Source organism: Pipistrellus kuhlii, unplaced genomic scaffold (assembly GCF_014108245.1).
Source record: "Pipistrellus kuhlii isolate mPipKuh1 unplaced genomic scaffold, mPipKuh1.p scaffold_m20_p_3, whole genome shotgun sequence".
NCBI classification, from domain to species: Eukaryota; Metazoa; Chordata; class Mammalia; order Chiroptera; family Vespertilionidae; genus Pipistrellus; species Pipistrellus kuhlii.
In genome coordinates this window covers 11,701,127-11,727,798 of record NW_023425529.1, presented here as the reverse complement: position 1 = coordinate 11,727,798, position 26,672 = coordinate 11,701,127, and the positions used below count along the sequence as shown (strand labels likewise).

At 39.6% G+C, this 26,672-nt stretch overlaps 1 protein-coding gene across 13 annotated transcripts in view; it reads right to left on the bottom strand.

Moving 5' to 3' along the window:
- The window catches only part of ANKS1B (ankyrin repeat and sterile alpha motif domain containing 1B), a 757,254-nt gene that overhangs the window by 236,490 nt on the left and 494,092 nt on the right, over positions 1-26,672 (bottom strand). For all 13 annotated transcript variants that reach the window (XM_036456619.2, XM_036456625.2, XM_036456621.2 and 10 more), the window contains one exon: positions 24,077-24,175. In XM_036456619.2, coding sequence (XP_036312512.1) covers positions 24,077-24,175 — 99 coding nt within the window. The remainder of the gene's footprint in view (positions 1-24,076; positions 24,176-26,672) is intronic.

The following is a 26,672-nucleotide window of genomic DNA, read 5'->3' as shown; positions in this document are numbered from 1 at the left end:
ATGGAAATCTATATGACTGATTTGTGAGCAGAGAAAAGATTAGCCTGGGCGTCAGGGTTTCGGATTTTAATCTTAAACATGTTAGGCTTTCTGTCACTATGCAGTGTTCTCATTTTTAAGATGCTCCTTACTCCATCTTAAAGTTACCTTTTCTCCTTTCCTGTTTCCCATTGTTTCCCTCCCCACTCTATTTTCAATTTTGAGGTTTAAATGTCTCCTATTTTGAAGTCACAGTGTAATTTATTATTTGCATGAGAGTCTGAATTGCATCTGGCTTTTGTATATCACTTTTACATGGACTAATCCTTTTAAGCTACTCATTAAATGTATGCTTGGGTAACACTTAGCTCGGTGTGTATTCCAAAGTAGCTACCAATGTAAATAACTGCTCAGGGTTATGTAGGTGTAAAATTGGATACTAGGACCCAAAGCAGAGGCTCAAAAGTATGAAGTACCTTCATATTCTGGAGAGAGCTACAAAAATATTGGGCTAAGTGTGTTCTCCAGGACCAAGAGGTGGTTGAACCAACTCTGCTAACTTGAACCAACACCCCAACCCCAGAAACTCCCTGGCTGTCCCAGTTGACATGAGAAAATAACCAGAGAAGGGAAAAGAAGGAAGAAAAACTCAGTGGAGGTGAAATTAACAGCCTGGCAGGGAGGTATTGTTGTCAGTTATTCATGAAACCGACCACTACCCTGTTTAAGTTCTCATGAGCATTTACAAAAACTAATGCAATTGCTTTCCACTTGGCCCCCCACCTTTGCTCCATCTTGTAACCTGCTGCTGCATCACTCTTTCAAAAACCCAGGCTCTTAAGTCAACCTCTGCACAAAAACCTATAGTGTTTCCTCCTTGATAAAAGCCCAAATGTCTTATTCCAACATTCTAAGGACAGCTGCGCTCAGGTACAAACTTATGTTTTCAACCTAATCTCACACTACTCTGCTATGTGCAGCTTAATACATATGATTAGACACGTGTGTATGTCTAAACAGTATGTTAACTTGCCACTGTCCCATGAACATGAACTGTGCAAGACACATTCATATCTTTGCTAATCTCATTTCCCATGCTTGAAATGCTTTTACCTTTATTTCTGGGATGTTTCTCCAGGACTGGCTTCCCTTTTTGTGCTCAAAGATACAAATTTGCAATCATTTGTTTGTAGGCTATTTCACATAGATGTCCTATAGCTATCACCAACACAAGTAAAAACAAATTTATCTCCCTCAACTCACAGACTGGCCTCCCTCTGTGTTTCCCATATAAGTTAACAGAAAAGCATCACACCACTGATAGGTCGATGCTTAGGAGGCATCTTTTCTCATTCTGTTTTACTTACCATCTTATATAGTTAGGCCAACAAATTTTACAAATTCGATTTTAAAATGCTTCTCAGTTCAATTCTCTCCTTCTAAAAGGGACTTTGGATTCTGACAGTAGTGCCTACCCCAAGTGTTACAGTGAGAATTATATGGTATAGGGTATAGACATTGCCTAGCAGAGTGTTTTGAATATACCAGGTCTTCAGTTTTTCTTAGTTCTCTTTCCTCTCCACTGCCTTAAATTAGACCCATGTTTATTTCCAAGTAATACTGAGCCTGTTGGCTGCTAATTTTTTCAACTTTCAATCAGAACTCCTCTTTCCTCTCTCATCCATTTCTCCTCCTTTCCTTTTTCATTTTGTTTTAGAAAGAGTTTATGTCTACTTACCTCTTTATACTCCTTCTTCTTCCAGATAACAATTATTGTTCAGAAATATTTCTTACAAGGCCACTCAAGTAGATTGAGTTTTTGTTCTCAATGCTCTGCCTTCTTCCTGTGTTAGAACTATGCCCCTGTGCTCTTTGCCAAGGTTTCTGCATTGTACCCTGCTGGTGGCTGGAGTAAATTCTCCATCCCATTGATGTTTGCCATGTACTTGCGTGGACAATGGAATAAGTAGTAGTGCCAATGTGGCAGTTATACATCAGGCCTCTGTGCTCCTCTGATCTACTCATCCTTTTGTATTCTTAGACTCTTCTAAAAGAATAACAAGTGCCGAGTGGTTGCAAAACCACAGGTCCAGGAGAAAGATGAAGACTGATGGGGCAACCCTAAATCTTATCCAAAGCTTGGAATCTACCCTAGTTCAATAAAGATCAGGAATGAAATGTCTTTATTTCTTTGTGTCATCTTCACTTTCTTTCAACAATGCCCTACAGTTTTCACTGAACAGATCTTTCACTCCTCGATTAAATTTATTCCTGGGGATTTTATTCTTTTTGTTGTGGTTGTAAATGGAATTGCTTTCTTAATTTCTTTTTGTCATCACTGTATAGAAACAAGAGTTTTTTTTATATATTGTTTTGTACCCTGCAACTTTATTGTATTTTTTATTATTTCTAATATTTTTTTCTGGTGGAGTCTTTAGGGTTTTGTAGATACAAAATCATCCTATCCACAAGAATTGACTGTTTTACTTCTTATTTGCCAATCTGGGTGTCTTTTATTTTTTTCTCTTATCTAATTACTCTGGTTAGGACTTCCAATACTATGCTGAATAAAGACAAGAAGAGTGGGCATCCTGATCTTAGAAGAAAATATTTCAGTTTTTCATCATTGAGTATGTTAGCTGTGTGGAACAACAAGTCATTTGTCCTATATAACCTTTATTGTTTTGAGGTACTTTCCTTCTATAGGGATTTTATTGAGAGTTTTTATTTATCATAAATGGATAATGAATACTGTCAAATGCTTTGTCTGCATCTATTGAAATTATTGTATGAGTTTTATCCTTCATTTTGTTAACATGGTATATCACATTGATTGATTTGCAGATATTGAACCATCTATACATGGATAGTTCAGAATACATTCCATTTGATCTTGGAATATGATTCTTTTAATGTATTGTTGTATTCAATTTACTAATATTTTGTTGAGGATTTTTACATCTCTGTTCATCAGTGATATTAGCCTGTAATTTTCTTCTTTGTGTTGTTCTTGTTTGCTTTTGGTATCATAGTAATGTTGGCCTTTCAAAATGAGTTAGGAAGTGTTCCCTCCTCTTCGATTTTTTGGAAGAGTTTGAGAAGGGTAGGTATTAAATCTTCTTTGAATGCTTGGTAGAATTAAAATGCTCTATTCTTTAAACCACTATATTATAGATGTCTGTATTTCAGCAGCTTAGCCTTTTCTTTAATACAAACAGAATTGAAAACAAGGTAATTTTATGTATAATATTTAAAGGAAGGCCACATTTCTATTTGACAGTACATTGCATTGTCTCTTGCTTTGTGTAGCCACAAGTTTCCACATCCATTGCTGGTAAAGAAACTTCATTTTCTTTAACTGTGTGTGTTGGCATCTTTCTGTTAACCATGTCATCATCCCTTTGTGACAACTAAACAAAGGATAAGAGGGAAAAGTGTAGGAAAACATCAACATTCAAACTTGTACACCTGGGTACATGGTGGTATTACCAGCTGATAAAGAAAAGAGCACAGACTGAGATGGCATTAATAATTTTGAGACAAGTGAAATTAATGATACTTGGAATATCATGTTACATTTGGGGGAGAGTCTGAGGAGACATGTAACTTTGGGGATCATCAGCAGTACAAGTGGGAGTCTTGGTTTCTCCACTCATTAGCTGTGTGGCATTGGGTAAATTATTCAACTATCCTAAGCATCCATTTTCTGAATAGTAATGTGAGAGACAAAAAGGATACTTACCTCTGAGTATTGTCATGGGTAATCAATGAAATAATGAGAGTTTAGCAGAGTACACGGCACAGGGAAGCACTCAATAAATCTCAGTTTTTAACTTATTTTATCATAAGTGGGAACTGAAATCACGAATGAGGCTGCAGGGGGTAATTATATAGTATGAGAAGATAAATGGCCTTAGGGTGAACCAACACTGCCAATGAATAAGCAAAAGGTAAGAATTATACCCAGCAGGCCAAGAAAAGGAATGATCAAGATGAGAAGGGGAGGAAAGAGGGTATGGTGAGCCATGAGGAAATGCTATAGAGAGGTATAATGAGATGAGGAAGGAGAGGTGTTTTTAGGATCTGGCAAATTAATCGCTAGGACCTGACTGGGAAGAGCCCAGAAGCTAGGCTGTGCTGGATTTGGGTGGGAGTTAAAGATGGGGAAGTAGCAGTGTTCTCTATACTATTCTCTTCAGTTCATTCATACGGGAAGAAGAAGAAAAAGAGGAAGATGTTAGAAGGTATATGGTAAAGGCATGGAAGGGGTGAGAAATGAGGACTCAGGCTTGAAGAAGGTCAGAGATATAAAGGAATAAGAACCCAAGAATGTAATGGAGATTGGGGTGGGGTGGAGGGCTTTTTGCTAGTCTTTCTTGGAAATATAATGCAAGAGGCATAGTTGGCGCTAACTTTGGGGTTAGGAATCTTTCTGTGAAAACAGCTGTGAAGATCCAGAAGCTGCTGAGCTGGGACTTGGTGATAGCTGGATCCTTTTATGGGACCAGGCAGAGGTCCTTATGTAAGCAAGGACAGCCATCCACGTAGCTTGCCACCCCTAGATATAAACACACAAACCTATCATTTATGTAAACCTGTGCAACAGCCCTGCTGTACCAGACTCAGCTCCTTAAACTTGCCTAGAAAGCTACAGTACCGTGGCTTCTCTTTATACTCTGGATGTATTTCACACTCTCAGACTCCCTGATGTGACTTTTGTGATAACAGACAGCTGATATTGCCGAGTACCTCCCTCTATTCCTGCTCCTTGTTCTAGCCTTTGCTGCTCTGTCCTGCTGCTACCCAAGACTTGGACTAACAGTTGCCCTGAAAATGAACCAGGACAAGCAGTGCTAGCAGCCAGTGTGCTGCTGAGTCCAACTGCAGGTCTATCCAGTCCTGTGAGGATCAAATCTCATACAGGCTTTGAGACCTGGGCTTAGACATCGCTGTGCTATTTCAAGAGTGGCTCTTAAAAGACGGATTGAACATAAACGGGGAAGGCAAATCCACTGACCACAGGGCCGCAGAAAGAAGTCTACCCATCACCAGCTAAATGTTAATGCAGTGCAACTTTGCAGGGAGAGACGTGTCTGCAAAAAGGGATAGGACTATTATTGATAAGAACATCACCTAATAACCATATGAGACTTTAAAGACCCCAAAGCGTTTCCGCACACATCATCTCATTTGTGAGGGGTTTTAGGTGATCTTGGGGAAAACGTCCTTTATGAAGTCTGAGACCCTGGCTATTCCATGTAACGATATCCTTTCTGAGAGAATTGAATGGATTAGTACACTGTGGCTATTGTTGACAAGCAAGCTGTGATAAGGTCTCTGCGTTGGGTCTCTGCAGCAAGGGAGGGAAACAAGTAACATTTACAAATCTGCTTCTTGAAGCCCCTTTGTTTAGGATCAGACTCTGTCATGGATACAATTTCTAAGAGAGAACAGGGAGGAAACCTAAACTGTCCGAGGTAAGTTAATTGTGTTTGGGTGTTGCTACGGACTTACAATTGCAGAGAGAAATAACCTCTCTGTTCTTCCTCACCATGAACTGAGCCTCACTTGGGGTGCCTACAGGGTTCAGACAATTGAAAACTTTCATGCCTGGCCAGTGTGGTTCAGTGGTTGAGCGTCAATCTATGAACAGGAGGCCACAGTTCGATTCCAGGTCAGAAATCGTGGTTGTGGGGTTGATCCCCTGTACTGGTCAATGATTCTCTCTCATTATTGATGTTTCTGTCTCTCTCTCCCTCTCCCCTTCTCTCTCTGAAATCAATAAAAACATATTTTAAGCAAATACAAAGAGAAAACTCCCAGCTTTAGGCACAGGGCAGGAACAGTGAAGAGATAGTACCTGGATATTAGTTGGTACTACATTTTTGGGGAACAAAGGGAAAGTAAAGCGTTTTGGACTAGGCACTGTCTCCTAATACCCCATGATTTCTATTTTAGAAATAAAGGAAACAAATGAAGGCCTATCTCAGAGAGTACCTGAGCCTTTCTTAATTTTTTGCAAGTCTTATATCACGGAGTAAACTGAAAGGAAGCAGCAAACAACAAGCAATGCAGAGATAAGAAATGTTCTCAAGAGGCATGGAGATCAGCACAGGAGAGTCAGGTAGTGAACAAAACAGACGCTGGCCAGACTAACCCAGCCTCCAGTCATCAGGGAAGGGGGTCCCTCTTTGAGCAAAGGCCCCAGGCTTACCTCAAGTTAAAGGAGTGAAGCTCCCCAAACAAACATGTTCTATAAAACATTTTTAAAAAATGACATCAACAACAGCAACTCCAAGAACAATCTCTTTATGGTTTTGCAAGCTCGGTGAGCAGACGGCTAGCCAGGCACTGGTCTTTTCAGCTTCACCTGTGCACAGAGCCTAACTGCGGTCCACAGCATCACCTGAGTATCTGCTGGTCATCTGTCAGGTGAGATGTGGATGGAAAGACACATACACATGGCTCTTGGGCTTAAATTATTTTATTAAAGGATTTTACTGACCCTTCCTCTGAAGCTTGTGGTAAAGGGGTACTTTTAAAAGGACATGTGTTTTGTTTTGTTGTGGGCTTTTTTTTTTTTTTCCCCCATCACCAACTGAGCCTCAATGGACTTGGGTGCCTTTTAATTTTTATTTCTAAAATCTTTATTGAGATAATGTCAACCTGAAAGCCCTTTGTTAAATACCACTGTTTGTTTTGATTCATTTCCTTGTTGCAAAGGTCTTCTATGAAACGAGAGCTCAGACTGAAGATGAAGGGGTCTTTTTGCAAGTGAATAAGTTGCTCCCCATCATCCCCATTTCTCAAGCTTTACCAGTGATGTGAACTCTATTTAGAAAATGACACAGGGTCTCGTTTTCCTTCCAACAGTGCATGTTTTCTGATATTCATGTAGCTCTTCAGGGGAGCAAACTGCTTTGCTCTTAAAAAGAAACTTTAAATACTACTATCAATCAGGAAAATTGTTTGCAATTTTTTTTGGTCTCAACTAAAAAAAAAAAAAATCTCCTCACTCTTGAATCTTCAGAAGTAATGAATGCTCTGAATGTCAGTTCTATTTATTTGGTATTTAAAAACCATGTCCTTTCTCATAGCCTCCAGGCATGTACATAATAACATCCCCCACTGAAGCACTTCAAGCAGATAAATCTGCCATAAAGCCAATGTAAGCAGGTTACAGATGAATAACTTATGTCCTGACTGGGGAGGGCAGTACAAAAGATATTTACATGGTGGCCTAAAATTAGTAAAGGAGGTACAAAAATGAGAAACTGCCACCCCTTTCCATTCTTCCATCCACTTAACCTGTTCATCTGTTCATTCACTCATTCATTCATTCATTCATTCATCCACTCATCCCATTCATTCAACAAATACTTATAGCATGTCTACTATATTATAGTGCTGTCCTAGATGCATCAGTGAACAGAACATATACAGGTGCCAGTCCTTGTGGAGCTTACATTCTAGTGGGGGAGACATAATAATTAACATACATCGTAAATAAGGAAATTACATCCAAAGGTGATAAGTCGGTCAAGAATCCGGCATGCGGGTTGGAGGTGCTGGAGAGTGTATGTGGAGGCAGGAAGGAGCAGTATTCATAGGGGCTTAGGAGATGCTTCATCCAGAAGACAAGATGTGAACAAAGATGTGAAGATGGTGAATTGGCTCTGTTGGCAACTAAGGGGAGAGAATTCCAAGCGGAAGAACCGTGTAGAGCAAAGGGTCTCGGAATGGAGTGAGTTTGATGTAAGTTCAAGGATAACAAGGACATCGATGTGGTTGGGGCAGCTTGTACAGGCAGAGAGGAGTGGGCAGCAGGTTAGAGATGTAATCAGATAAGGTAAAGCTCTGAAAGCCTTGTAAAGTCTTTGACTCTGAGGGAAATGGGAGTCAGTGCAAGAATTTGAGTAGAGGTGTGACATGATCTGGCTTACATTTTAGCAAAATCACTCCAGCTGCTGTGTTGAGAACAGTTCACAGGGAGGTAAGGGTAGGAGCAGGAAGGCCAGTTCAGAGACTGTGGAAATAATCCTGGAGAAAGAGGACACGGTTTGCACAGGGTGCGAGCACAGAGGTGGTGAGGAGTGATCAGATTTAGGATGCTTTCTTGAGACATGAAATATTATAAAATGTTCCAGTTCTTGCCTGGCAGGCTGGAATGATTCAGTGGTTGAGTGTTGACCTATGAACCAGGAGGTCACAATTCAATTCCTGGTCAGAGCACATGCTTGGGTTTTGGGGCCATCTAGGAGGCATACAGGAGGCAGCCATTCAATGATTGTCTCTCATCACTGATGTTCTATCTCTCTCCCTTCCTCTCTGAAATGATTAAAAAATATATATTAATAAAAAATTAAGTAGAATGTTCCTGTTCTCTAACACAGAGAGGGAATCATGAGCTGACAGCTGCAGCTGTGTGGCATGGATCTCAGCAAAAACAGAACTACGCTCAGCTGTCCTATGCAGGAATATTTGGATGGCTGGCAGCTTGAGCTTGAATGGGTCTGTATTCAGTGAAGAATCCTGGGCCACAGGAGATTCTTCTGCTCAAAGAAAGTGGCCAAGGCATAGGTATTTGCTTCAAGGGACAATAGACCAGGCTGAGAGGGGAAGGATGATTGTGAACAGATTTCAGGCACTTTGACTGGCCCTTGGCCCAGCTCCAAGGAGCCATGCCCAAAGAAGAAAAAGCTTTAGAAAAGAAGCATATCATGAAGCATTTATGGGACATTGAAAACAAAGAAGTCAGCAGAATTGGCACCAACAACTTCATCAGCGAGCAGAGATGGTGCCATATTGCAGAATGGGTGCTCTCGACATTGGGCACCTGCAGTTGGCAGTGGTGCACACATTGGCAGGCTTTAGTGACAATGGCAGAACATTCACTTGGCACTGGCTAAGCTTCTCTTGATTGGAAGATACTGGGCATTATAGCCAGTAGCAAGTAGCACAGACATCAGTGCCCTTGCTCTGAAGCAGCCTTTGGCGATCCTTAGTAACAGACTTGGTTCTCTCAGTGGGTGTTAACAGCACTGAAAAAACGGTGGGTAAGTTCTGGTGACATTGCTTCAAGCTTTGGTGACAGGAGCCATCAACCACATAAACTAAAGCAAGAGAGGCAGAAAAGGGCAGATGTCACACGGTCAGCAAATGGTCAGGTTAATAGCACACGTGTGACCTGGGACACCCAGGAAATCATTAGAAGTCATTTCCATAAAGTCTGGAATACACAGATACGTGTAACCCCATTTTGAAGCTCTGCTAGAATTCTACAGAACCCCTTTTATAGCTACAGTAAGGGAATGATCCATGAACTATTTCACCAATATTGGGAGGTCGGGGGGTTGGGGGAAGAGAACAGCAGTCACAGTAAATAATAGATTGGCCTTTAGGTAAAAGTTTCTAGCCTCATAGTTTGGTGGTGGTTTTTTATGTTTGTTTATTTCTGTATTTTTTTTTTCAGTTCAGATTTTTAAATTACCTTAAACATCAAAGTGACTGAGAATTTTAAGTTGTTTATTTAATCCTCACTTGAAATTGTTTCCATTGATTTTTTTTTTAAGAAAGAATAGAAGGGAGGGGAAGAGACAGAGATAGGGAAACATCAATGTAAGAGAGACATATCAACTGGTTACTTTCTGCATGTGCCTTGACCAGAGCTTGGGATCAAGCCTGCATGTAACTGAGGTATATGCCCTTAATCGGAATTGAACTAGAGACTTTTCAGTCCGCAGGTCGACGCTCCAATTCCTGAGACAAACAGGCTAGGGCAAAGTGATTAGCATTTTTATCTCTACTTATGTGAATCCCCAGTAGAGAGTTAGCTCTAACAATCATTTTGGTAGTAATTACTAATTTAATTCAACTAGTGTTTTTAAGCACAAATGATTCTAGTATATTCAAGATCATCCTTTTGTATTGTACAATGTAAAAGAGTCTAAGGTTCCTTCCTTCCAGGAATATGTAATTTCCTTGAGCATACATTTAAAATACATACACATATAAGAAAGTAATTAAGTGCCGATGTTTTTATAAATCCTACAAAAGAAAAGAAACTGAGTGGGTTGGAGAAATTTGAGGAAAGTGTCTTTTACAGTTTCTCTTGGGATTAATATATTGGGAAGTAAGCATGCATAAGAGACAGGTGGATAGGGAGAAGGAGAGGGAAAGAGAATGAATGAATAGGCATCCACTTCTTACTATCTCTAGATCTATAGGAACATGTGAAGTACCTTTTGTCTGAAGTGACTTCCTAAGTGCCCTGTTTGGCTAAAAATATGTATTAATTCTTTGAGACTCAGTTCAAGCATCATCTACCTATTCAGAAAACCATCCCTGACCCACATGCTCTTCCTGCTTTTGTAGTTTTATTTTCACAGTGATTTAGTTTTTGACATTATCTATCTCTGTTTAAAATGTAGGTAGAACTCCTTGATTCAGGGATCACGTCTTGACCATTTTTGCATCCCCATCTCTGAACCTAGCATAGGGCCAAAGTGAATGGACAGACTGAATGGATGAATGAATAAGAGATTCAATGGTGAACATCTGGTATGTGGGTGTTGCAGACACTACACATCTGGAGTTGTGCTAGCTCTCTTTCTCCTGGCTCCAATCCTACCAGGGGTGCTAAGGTCTCGTGATGTAAGGCCAGATGTTATTCCATGTCTACATCAGTAGCACTTAGAAAAGTGTTCTGTAGAAAGCGAATACCAGAAATATTAATACAGGAAGATGTAATTGAGTCCCAGAGGTGAGAGGCAGGGAAATCAATCTTCTCTACACTTACAGTAATGTACTCTTGTATATAAAATTGTACACTCGTATATAAAATTTCACATTTGAAAACATCTATACTTAGTAGTGGAAAATTATAAATACAACTCTTTCCCATCAAGCAGTGGACATTAAGTAGAGACAGAATTGAGGGTTAAAACTAATGATGCACTGAAGAAAAAGCTTTAACCAGTTGGGATTCTATGATTCATAAATCATAACCTAAAAGCCATTTAAAATGTATCTAGTTAGCACTTACACTGTCATGAATTCATTAACACAGCCCCTTATTTAGCCTGTCCCGTTGAAGCTGACTACAGGTATCTGCTTGGACTTGAAGTATTTGACTCATTATAGCTTGAAGGGCAAAGTGATGGATGAAATTCATAGCTGGATTGATGGCTGAAATCTGTAGTTGTATTTCAGAGGATGGGTATTACAAAGGAGAAAAGTAGCATGTCCATGTGCTGGAATAAGCTAAACGAATGCTCTGGGTCATTTTTTTTTTTTTTTTGCTTGAAGTGCCATGTGCTACCTTAAAACTCCCCACAAAAAGGAGTTTTGCAGGTGCATAAGCATGACTTTTGATTTACCTGCCTCCTCCTCCAGAAACCTTTCCCTGAATGAAAGATACCTTCCCTTCCATATAACTTGCAAAGCTTATATTTTTACCTCTATTCTAGTTTTTTTTTTTATGCTTTGCTTTGTATTAAAATCACTGGAATATTGGTCCAACTTTCTTTGCTAGATTGTAATCTCCTTGAAGGCAGATACTGTGTACTTTTACCCTTTTTCTCTGTTCATGATTTCTGAGACATAAGTAGATGTTCAATGCATTTGTAAACAAACTGAACAAAAACTTGTCACTTGAGTGCTTTCTATAAAAAATAAGAAATATAGCCAAATTAGATTCAACTATTAAATCAGAACCTAATTCAACTGCATTGCAAGGGGAGGGAACAATGGCTCATTCAAAATGGTGGAGATGTTTTAGTGCTCTTCTGTAAGTCTACATATTCTGCTTTTCTATGAAAACACAATGCAGTTAGGAATTTAATGGAACTGCATGGTCAAGATCTGACCCCTCAGCTTCTCAACTGTCTTTCATTGCATTCTATCCCACAACACATTTATTGAGCCCTTGTGGTTTAAGTGCTCTCTTCATTTCCACTCTTCTCCCACTTCTACTTTAGTTTGAGAATTAATTAGGTTTTCTCCAAGAGATACAGACAGGAAGACCTCTCAGCATTATGCTTACTCATTTAATCTCTTACATAAGAAGACCCTAGTTATGATTTTATACAACCTCTCTTCTAGTGTCTGGTGGAATAACTGCAGTCCCAAATATTTTAAAAATAATTTAGTGGCTGATGATCATATTTTTAATTTCCCCTCCTTTTTCAATCTGGAAAAGGAATACTCGTAGATAATGGAAAGCTCACTGGGCAATGTGGTCATGGGTACTTTTAGTCACAGGCTTTTATATTGGTCACTGAGTCTCTTTGTTATTTTTTGGCTCAGGCAAGAGAAATGTCAAAAATGAGTTGCCTGGCCAGGGGTTTAGCATGGGCCTATGAACCAATTCAATTCCCGGTCAGGGCACATGCCCAGGTTGCAGGCTCAATCCCCAGTATGGGGTGTGCATGAGTCAGTTAATAAATAATTCTCTCTCATCATTGATGTTTTTCTCTTTCTCCCTCTATCGCTCTCCCTCTCCCTTCCTCTCTGAAATTAATAAAAATATATTTTAAAAAATTCATGAAGCTTTGTTAATTTAGTGAGCATTTATTGAACAAAAGCAAATGGTTATAATTAATATTAATTTAGTCTTAAGTGCCAGGCACTTGATATGAATTATAAATTTATAGGTTAAAATAATCTAATGTGGTAAATTCCACTATTATTTCCATTTTACATATGAGGAAATAGGATTAGAGAATTCCAATGACTTGCCCACAATAACACAAGTACTAAGTGGATTAATTAAATTAACTAAAAGCTCATAAGAGTTCATTTTTTGAGCCCCTGCAAATTCCTTAAAGGTGCCTGAAGTGGATTATTTAGCTCACTCATCTCAAGATCTCCTTACTATCCTTCTCAGGTTTCAAGTACAGTGTTTAGACAACACAGAGAGGTGGTCGAGAACCTCAGTTCACCTGCCTGTGTGAATCCTAGTGTCTTCATCTACAACAGCATTCATCCATCCTTTATACTTCATCTATTCCCTTGTTTCCTCTTTCTCCACTGAGCTTATTTACCTGACATTACATATTTTTACTTCTTTTTGTCTGCATCCCCCAGAGGAATCCGCTGCCTGAGGACAGGAACTGTGTATATCTTGTTTTTTAACAAAGAATCCTCAGCATCTAGAACAGTGCCTGTCATGCAGTAAGTATTTCATAAACCAACTATTTAGTGAGTAAATAAAAATATATGCATTTTGCTTATTGTTTATGCCTGAAGTAGTAATTTTCACATTTAATTCTCACCTGAGGATATTTTTTCCATTTATTTTTAGAGAATGGAAAGGAAAGGGAGAGAGAGAGAGAAACACTATGTGAGAGAGGCACTTTGACTGGTTGCATCCTCGGTGCCCTCAGTCCTGGGATTCTGCAACTGAGGCATGTGCCCTTGACCAGAATCAAACCTGGGACCATTCAGTCTTTAGGATGATACTCTATCCACTGAGCCAAACCGGCTAGGGCCCAAAGTAATAATTTTTAGATATACTTAATGAACTGAAGGAGCTTCACTTTTTTCTTGGTTCGTCTTGAGTCTTGTAAAATTTTTATGTAAGCCACACTACAATAGAACACACAATGTACTGAGTTCTGTTTTAAGTCCTTTACATCTATTGACTTATTCACTCTGACAACTACCTATGGGGTATGTAAAATCAAACTCAGGGAGTCTGGTCATATTCCCAACCATTTCACCATGCTGCATCCTGACTAAATTCTATAAAAAATGTCACCTCCATGGAGTTTAATTCTCAAAATATGTATCTTCATTCTTTCCTATAGAATGCTCTTCTATCTTCCCCATTTTTCCTTCCTCTCTACCCAGATTAAATAAGAAAATAAACCTTGGATGGTGTGGCTCAGTTAGTTGGAGCGTTGTCTCTTACACCAAAAAGTCACAGGTTTGATTCCTGGGCAGGGCACAAACCCAACAGGGAGCATATGGGAGGAATTGACTGGTGTTTCTCTCACATGGATGTTTCTCTCTTTCTCCCTCTACCTTCTTCTCTCTCTAAAATCAATGGAAACATATCCTTTGGTGAGGAGTTAAAAATAAATGAAAGTGCTTTATTTTATTCCATTATGCCTTTTCTTCTTTGGAATAGCAATGCCTACTGTTAGTGAAGTTTTTTTTCAGGCCACTTTCAAGGATAAACAAATGGTTTGATCTCCATTGGTCACTGGATAATAGACATGGTCTATCTCTACCTCTTTTCTTTCTCATGTTTATCTCCTTCCTATTTCTCTAGGGCTTTGGGATCCCTGCCACAGCCCTTCCCTTTCAGCCTTGAGAAGAGAGTTTAGAGGTCAATGGATGTTGCAAAATCTGCCTTTAAAGCTTGAAACTTAAAAGGAAATCCAATTTTATAAGCATTTCCCTTTCTTGAATTTAGTTATTTGGTCCTTTTCTGCCCATTTACAGTTTTTCTTACAAAAACACAAGCATCCCCAGAGCCTTGTATCTCCGATATAGCACAGTATCTACCCAGGAGGCAGCTGTCATGAGCACAAACACCTGAGATTTCATCCTAGCTCTGTCACTAAGGAACAATCTGCCTGGGGGCAGGTCATGCAATAAGACCAGGATTTGGTTTCCTCACCAGTGAAATGACTCAGGTAAGAGGCTGAGCAACTATTTCAAGGTCCTTTCCAGCTCTAAATTGTGCTGTTCTTAAATTACATAAAGAAGAGAAAGATTTTGTAGTTGGTTGTTATAGCATCTAGAGTTCATTACTTTTAGAGTGTGCCAGGCTAAGGATGAATGATAAGAAAGATCAGAATAACTTGCTGTCACTTCAGAATTTATATTACTTAAGTTTTTCACCTTAAGGTCAATTACTCTCTTGCCCTTCACTAATGGCACCAACGTTTCTACTGAAAAAATAAGTCATCTTTTATAGTGGTTTGGGTGAGGATATTTACTTGTCCCAGAACCATGAGGCACGTACAGAACAGAATGGAGCTTGTGAGGATTCTAGGAACACTGCAGACTCTCTCACCAAAACTAGACCTAAAGGAAGTAGAACATCCTATGCTTTTAGTTAGATTATAGGTCCAATCATGTATTAACTTTATGTTAGATTCCCCATGTTCATGGTGCACATATGTGTGTGAGATTTTTGTTTGTGAGTATATCATTAATTAGATGTCCACAGGGTAGTAGGTCTACATTGGGTGGCACGAAGTTGAAGATACCAGGTGTTGAAAAGAAAGAAATGCAGGTAGAAGCAATGAGGGTAGATGGAGAGTGAGTGATGGCATGGGAGAATGCCAAGTTACCATGTCAGAAACTACCCTGAGAGCATCTGTGCCTGTAGCCAACATTTTGTCATTGCCCTTTTGAGAAATAGCTGAAGAAATAGGAATAAGTTTCTATCATTTTTCTAAGTGACAGGGAGATAAGATTGAACCTTCCTTTCTAGACTCTTAAGGAAATTACGTTGGTTGTACTCTTATCCCCTAAAGCAGTGGTCGGCAAACCGCGGCTCACGATCCACATGCAGCTCTTTTGCCCCTTGACTGTGGCTTTTCCACAAAATACTATGGCCTGGGAGAGTGGTGTTAGAAGTGGTGTTAGAAGAAGTTTAAGTTTAAAAAATTTGGCTCTCAAAAGAAATTTCAATCATTGTACTGTTGATATTTGGCTCTGTCAAGACCAGAATTGACATCTGAATTTTAAGGACCTTGGAAGAACTAGAATCTTTAAGAACATAGTCCTGAACAGGAAGCAGATTGAGAAAATGTCACTTTTATAATATTCCTTTTATACTCTGAAATAATTTGTGATCCCATTATATTAAGACTTTCATTTCTGGAGATACCTTGCCCTGTGGCTCAGCTATTGCCAAATCTGGTCCCCAGTACTTTGCTTTACTAATAAAGTTTGGAAATAAAGCCGATACTTTTTGAGGGCGGGGTTTGTGCTCTCCAGCTTACCAATTCCCACCACTCCTTGTTGTCATGCCTTTATTAATGTTTGAGTTTTCAATCCCTGCCAATGCATCTCTATATCCTTGCTCACAAACATTTTTTTAGTCAACTGTTGTCTATCTATTTGCTTTGATCAGACATAAAGGTAAATAGTCCCCTTTACTGTTTCACTTTATTAGCTTTCTAAAATGTGTTTTCTTGGCTAATATCCTTAAAGCCTTATCCAATATACTTTGACTAACTTACTTCTCTACTATGGATGTAAATACTCTATTTTTAGCTATGAGTCACCAATAAAGAATAAACATACTTTTAAAGTTTGTAGTGTTTTATGGGATTACTTCTGTGAATTACTTAGACTAGTGGTGTTCAGAGCATGAAGACTTTTTGTGCAATTGACAAATATCTAATATGTCTAATTCCTGTATGATTGTATTATATTAAGCTACATTATATAGGGTGTCTCAAAACATGTATATACACTTTGAAGCTGAGAGCTCAATGGATTTTTTTTTCTTTTCAGATTTAACCAGTTGGAATTAATAATCATCCAAAGTGTGTATCCTTCTTATTGGGACACCCTGCATATTACTCTACAGATCAGATGCATATACCTCTTTTCTGGGTGATGTAAAATGTGGCTCCTAAATTACCTAAATGAGAATACCATAGTCTCATGAAGATGGCCCATGGAAATAAAAGATGCTTTTGTTGTTACTGTTGTTACTGGGCTATTCCATTTTAAGCACAAATGTTAACAGGGGAAGTAGATTGTATAGTGGTAAACCTTCGAGTTGTCCTCAATGACCCTCTCTCCTGGGATTCACATCCCTGTGCAAACACCTCCTATTGGGTGGGGGCTGAGTCTAGTGACTTGATTCTAATAAATAGAATATGACAAAGGATGGGATGTTCTCAGTACAGGGAGAAGATGGTCTTCCTTTTTTCTTTCTTCTTTTTAATTGTATCTACATGAGAAGATGGATGTTAGCTGAACTTATTGTGGTCATCATTTCACAACATATGTGAGTGAAATCATCATGCTGTGTACCTTAAACTTCCTGCGATGTATGTACATTATTTTTCAATAAAACTGGAAAAAATAATAAAAGAAAGGATGGGGTATTGTAAAAGCCTGGACTTCCATCTTGCTGGCACTTTCTTGTCCTCTCACATGCTCCTGTTGTTGAAGCCAAGATACCTGCTGTGAGATGCTTTATGAAGGCCCATGTGACAATGAACTAAGGGAGGCCTTCAGCTAACAGCTTCTGAAATATTGAGGCCTCAGTCTAAAGACGCCCAAGGAACAGAATCCTGCTTACATCTACATGTGACCTACTAGGTGGTTCCTTCCCAGTTGAGTCTTGAGATTACTGTAGCTCTGCTAGAGACCCAGAGCTTGAGAACCCAGCTAAGTTGCACCTGAGTCTTGACCCACAGACACTCTGAGATAACAAATGTAGTTGTTACATACCACTAAGATTTGGGGGTGCTTTGGAACCAGAGACACCTCTTCGTGGGCAGATGAGCCAGTTCAGGTTCTCTCTCTCTCAGAGAAGAGCTCCCCCACCCCCACTGTGGGTCTGATGCCAGGGTCCCTAGACTGCAGACAGAACCCTGCTTGGTCTGGGGAGTTTGCCCAGGAAATTCACTGGTGAGCTGGGTCTTGAACCCAGGTCTGCACCTAAGAAATAAGGGAAGTGGATCCTTTCCACAGAGGCTGGGGATACACCCATCCCTCTGGTGAAGGGGCAGGGGTGCCTACAGACCCACTATGCACCCCTGTGCCTTTGTCTTCCAGGACCAAGGCTGCTCCCCTCCCCTGGATGGCAAACCGTGCTCAGAATCTGCTCCCACCTGCCAGCTGTCCCCTCCCCACTGGCTGCTTGGAGGGGCTGGGTGGGCTCTGCTATAAGAAGAGCTGGCAGACTTTACCCAGCTGTGCTCCTCAGCACCAGCCATGGCCTTGGCCAAGAAAGAGGTGCCACCCTGGGGTATGGCTAGTGTGGTCTTCAGACTGGTCTCATCTATTGTCTTAACGCTGCATGGCCCAGGATCCTGGGAGCCTGGCTCCATGTCCAGGAACATCAGATGTGACAACGTGGAGTGGGTGTCCTCAGGAGGGTCTGAGTAAACTGGTGAGGACAGATGTATCATGGGAAATGGGAAGTGCAGCTTTCAGGGTGGCTGAGGGAGGGCGGCTGACATGTGCTGGTGGGGCCAGCATGGAGAGCAGCCTCTGTGAGAGTGGGCACAGTGCCTCCATCTATCATGTGACATTTAAAAGTGCTCTGTCCCTGGGCTCCACAAGGTAGGAGTCACCTGTCTGGGAGATTGACAGGAGAGCTGTCTGCCCCTGAGGCGCTGTCCTCCAGGAGGTCAGAATCACACACTGTTGTGCAATGAGAAATCATGAAGATGGGGCTGAGAAAAGGCCCGTCTGCCTACAGACTGACCCCCTGTTCACTAGCTGGGGTCCAGCACAGCCCCCAGAGTCATGTGGACAGTTGGCTCTGTCTACTCCAGCCACATGGGGACAAACGGGATCTTTTACATCGTGGAGATTTTATACATAAATAGATTTTGTCTGAATGAGCCATTCTCAATAAATATTATTCTCACTGCAATATGGGGAGAAAAAAGATCTGGGGGTAATTTGTTATACAGCTTAAAGTAACTAACACAGAATTTTGTTTTTCTTTTGGATTATCTTTAACTGATAACTCCTTTATTATTATTTTTAACCAATCTCAAACTGAGGATGGGAATGGGGACAATTTAATATAATCGGAGATATTCAGTACTATTCAATGAAAAAAAAAATAATTAGGACAATGTAGCCCAGTCCGACCAGCATGGCTCAGTGGTTGAGCATTGACCTATGAACCAGAAGGTCATGGTTCGATTCCCAGTCAAGCCACATGCACAGGTTGTGGGCTTGTTTCCTAGTGTGGGCTGTGCAGAAGACAGCTGATCAATGATTCATTCTCTTTAATCATTGATGCTTCTATCTTTTGATGCTTCTTCTCCCTTCCTCAATAAAAACATATTAAAGAACAAAGAACTACATAGCTCAACATAAGTTAGTTAAATTGAACTGAACTTAGAAATAAAGGCAGCTAAAATGCAGGTGTTCATTATGCAATAAAATAGAAGTAGAGAAGCAATGAACAAAAGAGTGAATACCAAAAACTGTACAATGATCAAGAATCCTATGATGACACCATTCAGTAGTAATCAGATATTTCTGAGTTTAAGCAACATTTCACTGAGGAGAATGAACAGGCAAGGAGAGGACATCAGAGAGGCAGGAAGATAATCAGGTATTGGGGAAGCTAAAAGAAGACAATTAAGAGTATCAGAATCTACCAAAGCCAGAGTCAAGTGAAGGTGAAAAGGCGCTTATGAATGCCTGCTCTGCTGGTCACTGGTGACCTTAGTGCTGGTTGTGTGCTGTGGCAGCAAAGGAACTAGTAGACCTAAGTAGATGGAAAGACAAGTGGAAATAAGGGAAAGGGGGATAACAAGGATATAACTACTTGCTAAGAAGTATTCAGAATAACTACTAAATAATTCCAAAAGGTATTATGAAACAGGAGAATATTAGAAAAGGAAATATTGAAAAGTGAAGTGAGCATGTGATCACAAAGTTGCTGATATGCTGAAATACATTCTCAATTCAGGATGAGAAACCTTAAGAGAACAAATACATCTGGGCCTTGACATGAAGTCCTACAAACCTTTAAAATAAATATCCTTTGAATTTCTGACTGGAAGTTGGTGTACTGTCAAAGGACAAAAGAGATTGTGTCCTTTTAAAAGGATATTAGAGGATTATCTAAAGACCTCGCCACAGATAATTCTTATCTGGTAAAAGATAAATTATACACTGCAAATAAGTAATCAGATAATTTCTCTGTGTCAAAGGGACAGAAAAAGCCTCATGATGCTTACAGTTTCTAAAAGAGTAACAAAGGTCATCTTCTCAAAGAACTTTTGGCATGTTTTCTTTCTTAAAAGTGAGAAGGGTGAAATTTGATCTTCAAAAGTTCAGGGAAACTTGTAGACCTAAATACTAGGTAGGGATTGGTGAAGGAAGTGGATGCTGGATGAACATTGATATTAAGCGCTGAAAGGTTAAACACTGCAAAAGACTGAGGGAAAGAATGGATAGAGGGAGAATCGATGTGATTATTGTTTAAAGATGTCTTAGAATCTATCAAATGTATTCTCTGTGCCCAATGAATCAAGTGTACTTCAGAACATGTGGTGGGGAACATTTCAATACAAAAAGGGCATATTCTAAAAAAAAGAAACATTCTTACCAAGGGAATAAGCTTTTGTCTTTGAAACTTGAGACATCAAACACAAATAAAGCATGAAGAACATGGCTTGAAGTGTGCTAACAGGTCAAGATCGCACTTAGAAAACCTTTCCTCTGTTTAGGAACAATCTCCCTTGTTCCAAAACACTGTATGCTAATTAGAGGATCTCAGGTAGCAATCACGGAATATCTTTCCTGACAGATGAAGAACACAAATATTCTGAAGACCCAAATTGCATAAACACAACAGAGACATTTTGTCCATTTTCTGGCAGTGCAAAGCTAGAGTGAATGCAAATGAATGTGCTGGCAGTAAAATTACACTATTAACCATCTGAAGATTGGGCTCATTACCTAAGAAAGCAAAGCATCAATTTGTAGCATTATAACATTCTGTTTGTGCTGCTGAACACATGTTTGGAAGTTTTTATATATTATCTGCTCATTTGGGTGCCTACTAAGCACTTCACATCAGCCTCTTGATAGAAGTTTAATTTTGTATTGTTTCTATTATATTGTTTTGTCTAATGGGAATGACATTCTGTCTTAAAAGTAAACACTTCATTTATTCTCCAAATAATTCTGAGTTCAAGTGGTTTTGTTTCTTATTATTAAATGTTATGGATAAGCTTACAGATATATTTTAAAACCGAGTTTTAAAAAATTATATATATTTTTGATTTAAAAAATTGTATTTGACTAACATGTGAGGAAAATGTTCATTCATTAAATAACCGATTCTTTTAAAAATGTTTTTATTGATTTCAGAGAGAAAGAGAGATAGAAATATCAATGGTGAGAGAGAATCATTGATGGGCTGCCTCCTGCAAATCCCCTATTGGGGATCAAGACCACAATCCCAGCATGTGCCCTGACAAGGAATCGAACTGTGACCTCGTGGTTCATATGTTGACTGATCCATACCAAGATCTGGCTATTCTTTTATTAAGTAGAGGCCCAATGCACAAAATTCATGCAAGGGGCTTGGCCAGGCTGGCTTTCGAAGCCCTGGCTTAGTCCAGAAGGTCGTCTGGATATCAGTCTAATTAGCATATTAGCTCTTCATTATATAGGATGTATAAGCACAGAGGAAAATTCAAGGATGGATATGACATTGTTTGTGCCTAAGGATATTTATAATAATATTATCAGTACCTTCAGAGAGAACAAGCATAGAACTATCAAATCTCAGGGGAAAAAGAGAGCAGTATATTCCTTTATTCCACAAATATTTTGGCCACCTACTATGTGCCAGGCACTGTTCTAGGGAATGTGTAATAGAAAGGAATAAGATAGTCATGATCCCTGATCTTGGGAACCTGCATCCTCAGGGAGAAGTGGAAAATATAAGGAGAAGTGGAAAATAAGAAAGAAAAATGAACTAATAATATAACTTAGGGTAGCCATAAGTACTATGAAGAAAAAACTAAAGTAGGACAACACAAAGGGCAGTGTAAATGAGTGAGGAGTGTGACTTTGAGATCATGAAGGCCCTTGAGAGGAGGTGACGCTGAGTAGAGATTCGATAATGTATGGAAGCAAGTGAATAAAGATCTGAAGAAAAGGCTTTCTAGGCAGAATCCAATATGGAAAGTCCTTGAGGCAAAAATGAGCTTGGAAAGTGTTTGAACAAAAATAAATCATATGATGAGAGTCAGGGGAAGGGGAGAGTGAGGGTTGAGATCTTAGATGTGAGAAGGGGCCAGAGTCTATTGACTTTTGTAGGCCATTGGAGGTTTTTAAAAATATGTTTTTAATGACTTTAGAGAGAGGAAGGGAGATGGAGAGAGAGAAACATTGATGAGAGACTGAAATATTGATTAGCTGCCTCCTCCACATCCTCATTGGGGATCAAGCCTGCAACTGGGCATATGCTCTGACTGTGAATCCAACCAGTGACGTCTTGATACATGGCACAATGCTCAACCAACTGAACCACACAAGTCAGGGCTGACCATTGGAGATTTTAAGCAGGTCATGGCATGTGGCATGATATGATATATTTACATTTTAGAAGTGTTGTTCTTGATGCTGTGTGTAAATTTAATTGTAAGTTGGTAAAAAAAAAAAAAAAGGTATCTAGAATAGAGATTAGGCATATATGAATTGCCCAGAGAGGACCAAGGAGAAATGGACTCAACTAGTCTAACCTAGAGATGACAGATTAGAATCTAGTGTAGTCCAGTAAGAGATGATTGGTTTGAACTAAGGTGATAATTACCAAGGTGGAGAGAAGTGACTCCATTTTAGGGGAAGTTTCACAAAGGAAGTGATGTGGAACAATGTGAGCTGAACTTCAAATGATGGGCAGCACTATGACAAGGGGAGAGTCATTCATTGATTTACTGAGTCCCTACCATGGGCTGGGCACTGGTCTAGGTGTTGAGAGCATAGCAGTGCACAAGCTCTTACTAACAATAAGGAGAAAACTTGCTGAGTAATATTTTAAGTAAAGATTCAAAAGTAGTGAGGTGAACAATACAAGTAAAGAATTGCTTCTAGAATTAGTTCTAAGGATGCTTTATTTTATTTTTTTTTCCTTTTAGTGGAGAAAATTGTATGATTAACCTTCTTTGTATGCTTGACTCTCCTTGAATTTGCAAAAGTGTTAAGTTTCTATCAGTAGCAACTCAGTTTATTATCATTTGGCAAATATTACCAGATCCCTTCCTTAGAAACAATGGTTAAAATATATATAATCCCATACTGCTACCCTGCCTCAAATTCCCCCATCCCATCCCCATTTTTTCCCCATCTGGATGACTCAACTTCAACTTCCCCTCCTTCTAGTTCCTACCATGTACTCCTCCAGAATGAGCTAGCCTAAAGCATTCTAGTCATGTCTGTTCCCCAGAGCTTACAGAATAAATTCCAAATTCCTTAGCCTGCACCAACTGATCCAACTACTTTTTCTGCTTTATCTCTACTCCACTCTCCTATTGTTTTAATCACATTGAATTTTTTCTTCTTTTTTAAAAAAAACATTGTTCTACCTGTGCTAAAAAAAAAAAAATAACAAAACTTTGTTCAAATAACAAAGAAATAACAAACTTAACCACCTTAACCATTTTTCTTTTTTAGTGTATAGTTTAGGGGCATTAAGTACATTCACATTGCTGTGCAAATCCCATCGAATTTTAAGTCATACAGTATCACCATTCCCCTAACACTCTGGCAGTTTGTTGCCTGGACCATATCTGGGTTCCTCTGGCTTGTGAAAAGCCTTTTCCTTTCATAGCAATTAACATACTATTTATCTTGAAGACCAATGCTCAGATCTTACCTGTTGCTTTAGGCTCCTATGAAACATTATCTGGGCACAGAAGGTCAACTCTGTTGCTAGGTAACAGAAACCTACTACTTATAAAATGCATCTGGACTGGGAAGATTTATACATGAACTATTACATACCTGATGGGAATGCGATGCTCTGGACTTTGCCAAGTGATGACTCTTGTAATTAGGCAGGTCCCTTGTCCCTGGAGGCTAAACCTCTGGAGCTGTTATAGGAGATATTGCCTCTTATGGGGCATGAGGCTTCTAATCCAGGAACATCCCTGTTTCCATCCAATATTGATCTTATCTTCTTGGACTTGAGGGGCCTGGGTGGATGTTTGTACTGATATAAGGACTCTCATTGAAGAGAAACTCTGACTCTGCCTGTTAGCCAGTGTATTGCATCCTTGTAGGTAAGTCTAAAGACCTTTAGGGAGTTGCATCAATCTGTGGAAATGTCCTAAGTACTGACACCCCTTGCACATCTGGACTTAAAGCACTGGGACTGTACTTGGAGTGAGGGGAACAAAGCATGGCTTACCTTTGGGAGGAGCTGGATTGCCTGTAGAATTCTCTGTCTGTGCCCAGAATTAAGGATCCCAATTTCCAATAAGTCCTGATCTTCCATAACATTGCTTCCCTGAAACAAAACCAGAAGTGTTGTAAATCAGGCATTTTTTTAATTATGGGTAAATAATTATTTGTGTAATACAGAGAGAAATAACCAACATATGATCTGAATTTTATAGACAAAAACATCATGTTTCTGTGAGGATAGGATTAGAGGGGGTCACCCACAACGTTGAAAGTTCTGGGAAAACTTCCTTCCCCTCACCAATACTCTCATGATTTACTATTTCTGGTTGGAACATCTGCATTGAGGATTTATTCCTGTGACTTAAAACTTTGTCCTCCTAAAAATGTAAATGCTTCTAGGGAGTGGTGTCATTTAGAACCATCCATGACTTATACCTTGATGTGAATGAATCAGTTTTATCCCCACCCCCCAGGAAAACAGATTTTGTGAGGAGGGCTGATGGCAAAATTGCATAGATGAGGTTAAAGTGAGAGTTAATCTTAAAATAGTGACTCCCAGACAACTCATCAAGATGTGGGGCTAGAACAATGAGTAAGACGCAGGTCCCTGCCCATAATTGTCATTTTTTCTTCTAGTGCAGTGATGGAAACAGACTGTTCAGAGGCAGTCAGAGTGATGTAAATGTGCTGTGATAGTGACATGTTCTGGGGAGCCCAGAGGGGTTCAGGGGTATGTTTTCAGAGGAAATGATGTCTAATGGCTAAAAAAGAATAATGAGCAATGTCCTGTGGCTAAAAAGAATAATGTCCTTGGAAGCATTGAGTTCTGGGGTAAGTTGAAGAGAGGAGCAAAAGATAAGACTGCAAAGGCAAGCAGAGGCCAGACGTACAGTCATTGCATGGCATGTGGCAGAATTCAGACTTCATCTTGCCCATAACAGGGATCCCTGGGCAAATGTTTAAGGAGTTACATGATGTGATTCCAAATTTAGAAAGTTCAATTTAGTTTTTGTGTCTGAGCTTCTGTTTCCTTGCCTATACAATGATGAAATTGAGCTCCAGGGCCTTCAAGGGCCGATCTAGCTCTGAAGTTCTTGGATTTCAATGATGTTTTAAACCTCTAATTAATAAACATATTTTTTTTGGGGGGGGGGCGCTGTAAGCAAAATTGAGGAATCTATAGGAGAGTTCAAGAACTCAGATAGCTACATTTCTGGACAAATCAAACTCTGTCCTTTTCATGTGTAACACAAAAACTTCTGTGAATAGAAGTTATAGAATACCCATTTAAGGATATCCATGGGTATTGATGAACATTGAAAGCAAAAGAGGATGAATTGGAAAGGGCAACCCTGGGGCCTGGAGCCCAGAAGGAGGCCACTGTAGTTCTAGAGATTGGGATTAGACTAAGGTAGTGGTCATGGGACATAGAAAGAAGTTTGACTTGGCAAGTGAATGCATGGAATGATGGAGAAATGCAGAATACACACTGGTTCTAGGCTTGGGCAAGAGGGGGTGATTCATGATGCCTTTCCTTGAGATAATAAAGGAGAAGGGGCTAGTCCATTGTGTGCAAAGTGAGACTAATGTCTTTCCCTGGACAGGGACAGCATAGATTGATGTAAACAATTTCATATCAGCCTACATTATAAACGGAGAAATGACTGGTCTTAGAAAGATGAAAGCCATTAGAATGGTGCCATAGCTAGGGATTTAAAACCGGCATTCAATGGACAAAAACATTCTACCTGCTCCTAGTACCACCCCTATGCTTGAGCTACTCTGATGCTCTCGGAAGAAGCAGAACGATCCAGGTCTGATAATGAAAAGCCTAATGAAAAACAAATAAAGCCAGTCTTGGCAATGTGCCATAGGAAACATTGCTCTCAAGAAATTACTCAGTGCACGCAACAGAGGGTGGCTAAGAATATAAATGACTTCATTTTGAAAAAGTGTTATTATTTTCAGAAATGGACTAGTGTGCCACAAGCGGAATCTTTACCATTCATATTTGACTTTTACTCTTTGAGGGATCTTCTAGCAGGAGTTCCCTAGCCCTTAAACACACACACACACACACACACACACAAACACACACACACACACACACACACACACACACACACACACACAGTTGGCCTTCTATGTTTTAGACCAGTGGTTGGCAAACTATGGTTTGCTGCTCTGTTGACTAATGAGTTTGCTGACCACTGTTTTAGACCATTACCAGGTTTTTCATGGACTAAATTTTCAGCCTACAACTTCAGCTCAGAAAGTATAGAACCTTGTTTCTTTGTACAAAAACAGAACACACCAGGATCTCATAATCTGAATTAGCTATCTATATGTAATCTTGAAAACTTGATTTCAGTGTTTGAATACTGAAATACTCTGAAGAATTGAAACTTTAGAGACCACTTTTCTTCCTCTAACCTACAAATATACCATCTTCCCTATTTTTTTTTTTGTTTTGTTTTGTTAATCCTCACCTGAGGATATTTTTCCATTGATTTTTAGAGAAAGTGATAAGGAGGGGGCAGAGACATAGAGAGAGACATCAACATAAAAGAGACACATCGATTGGTTGCCTCCCACATGTG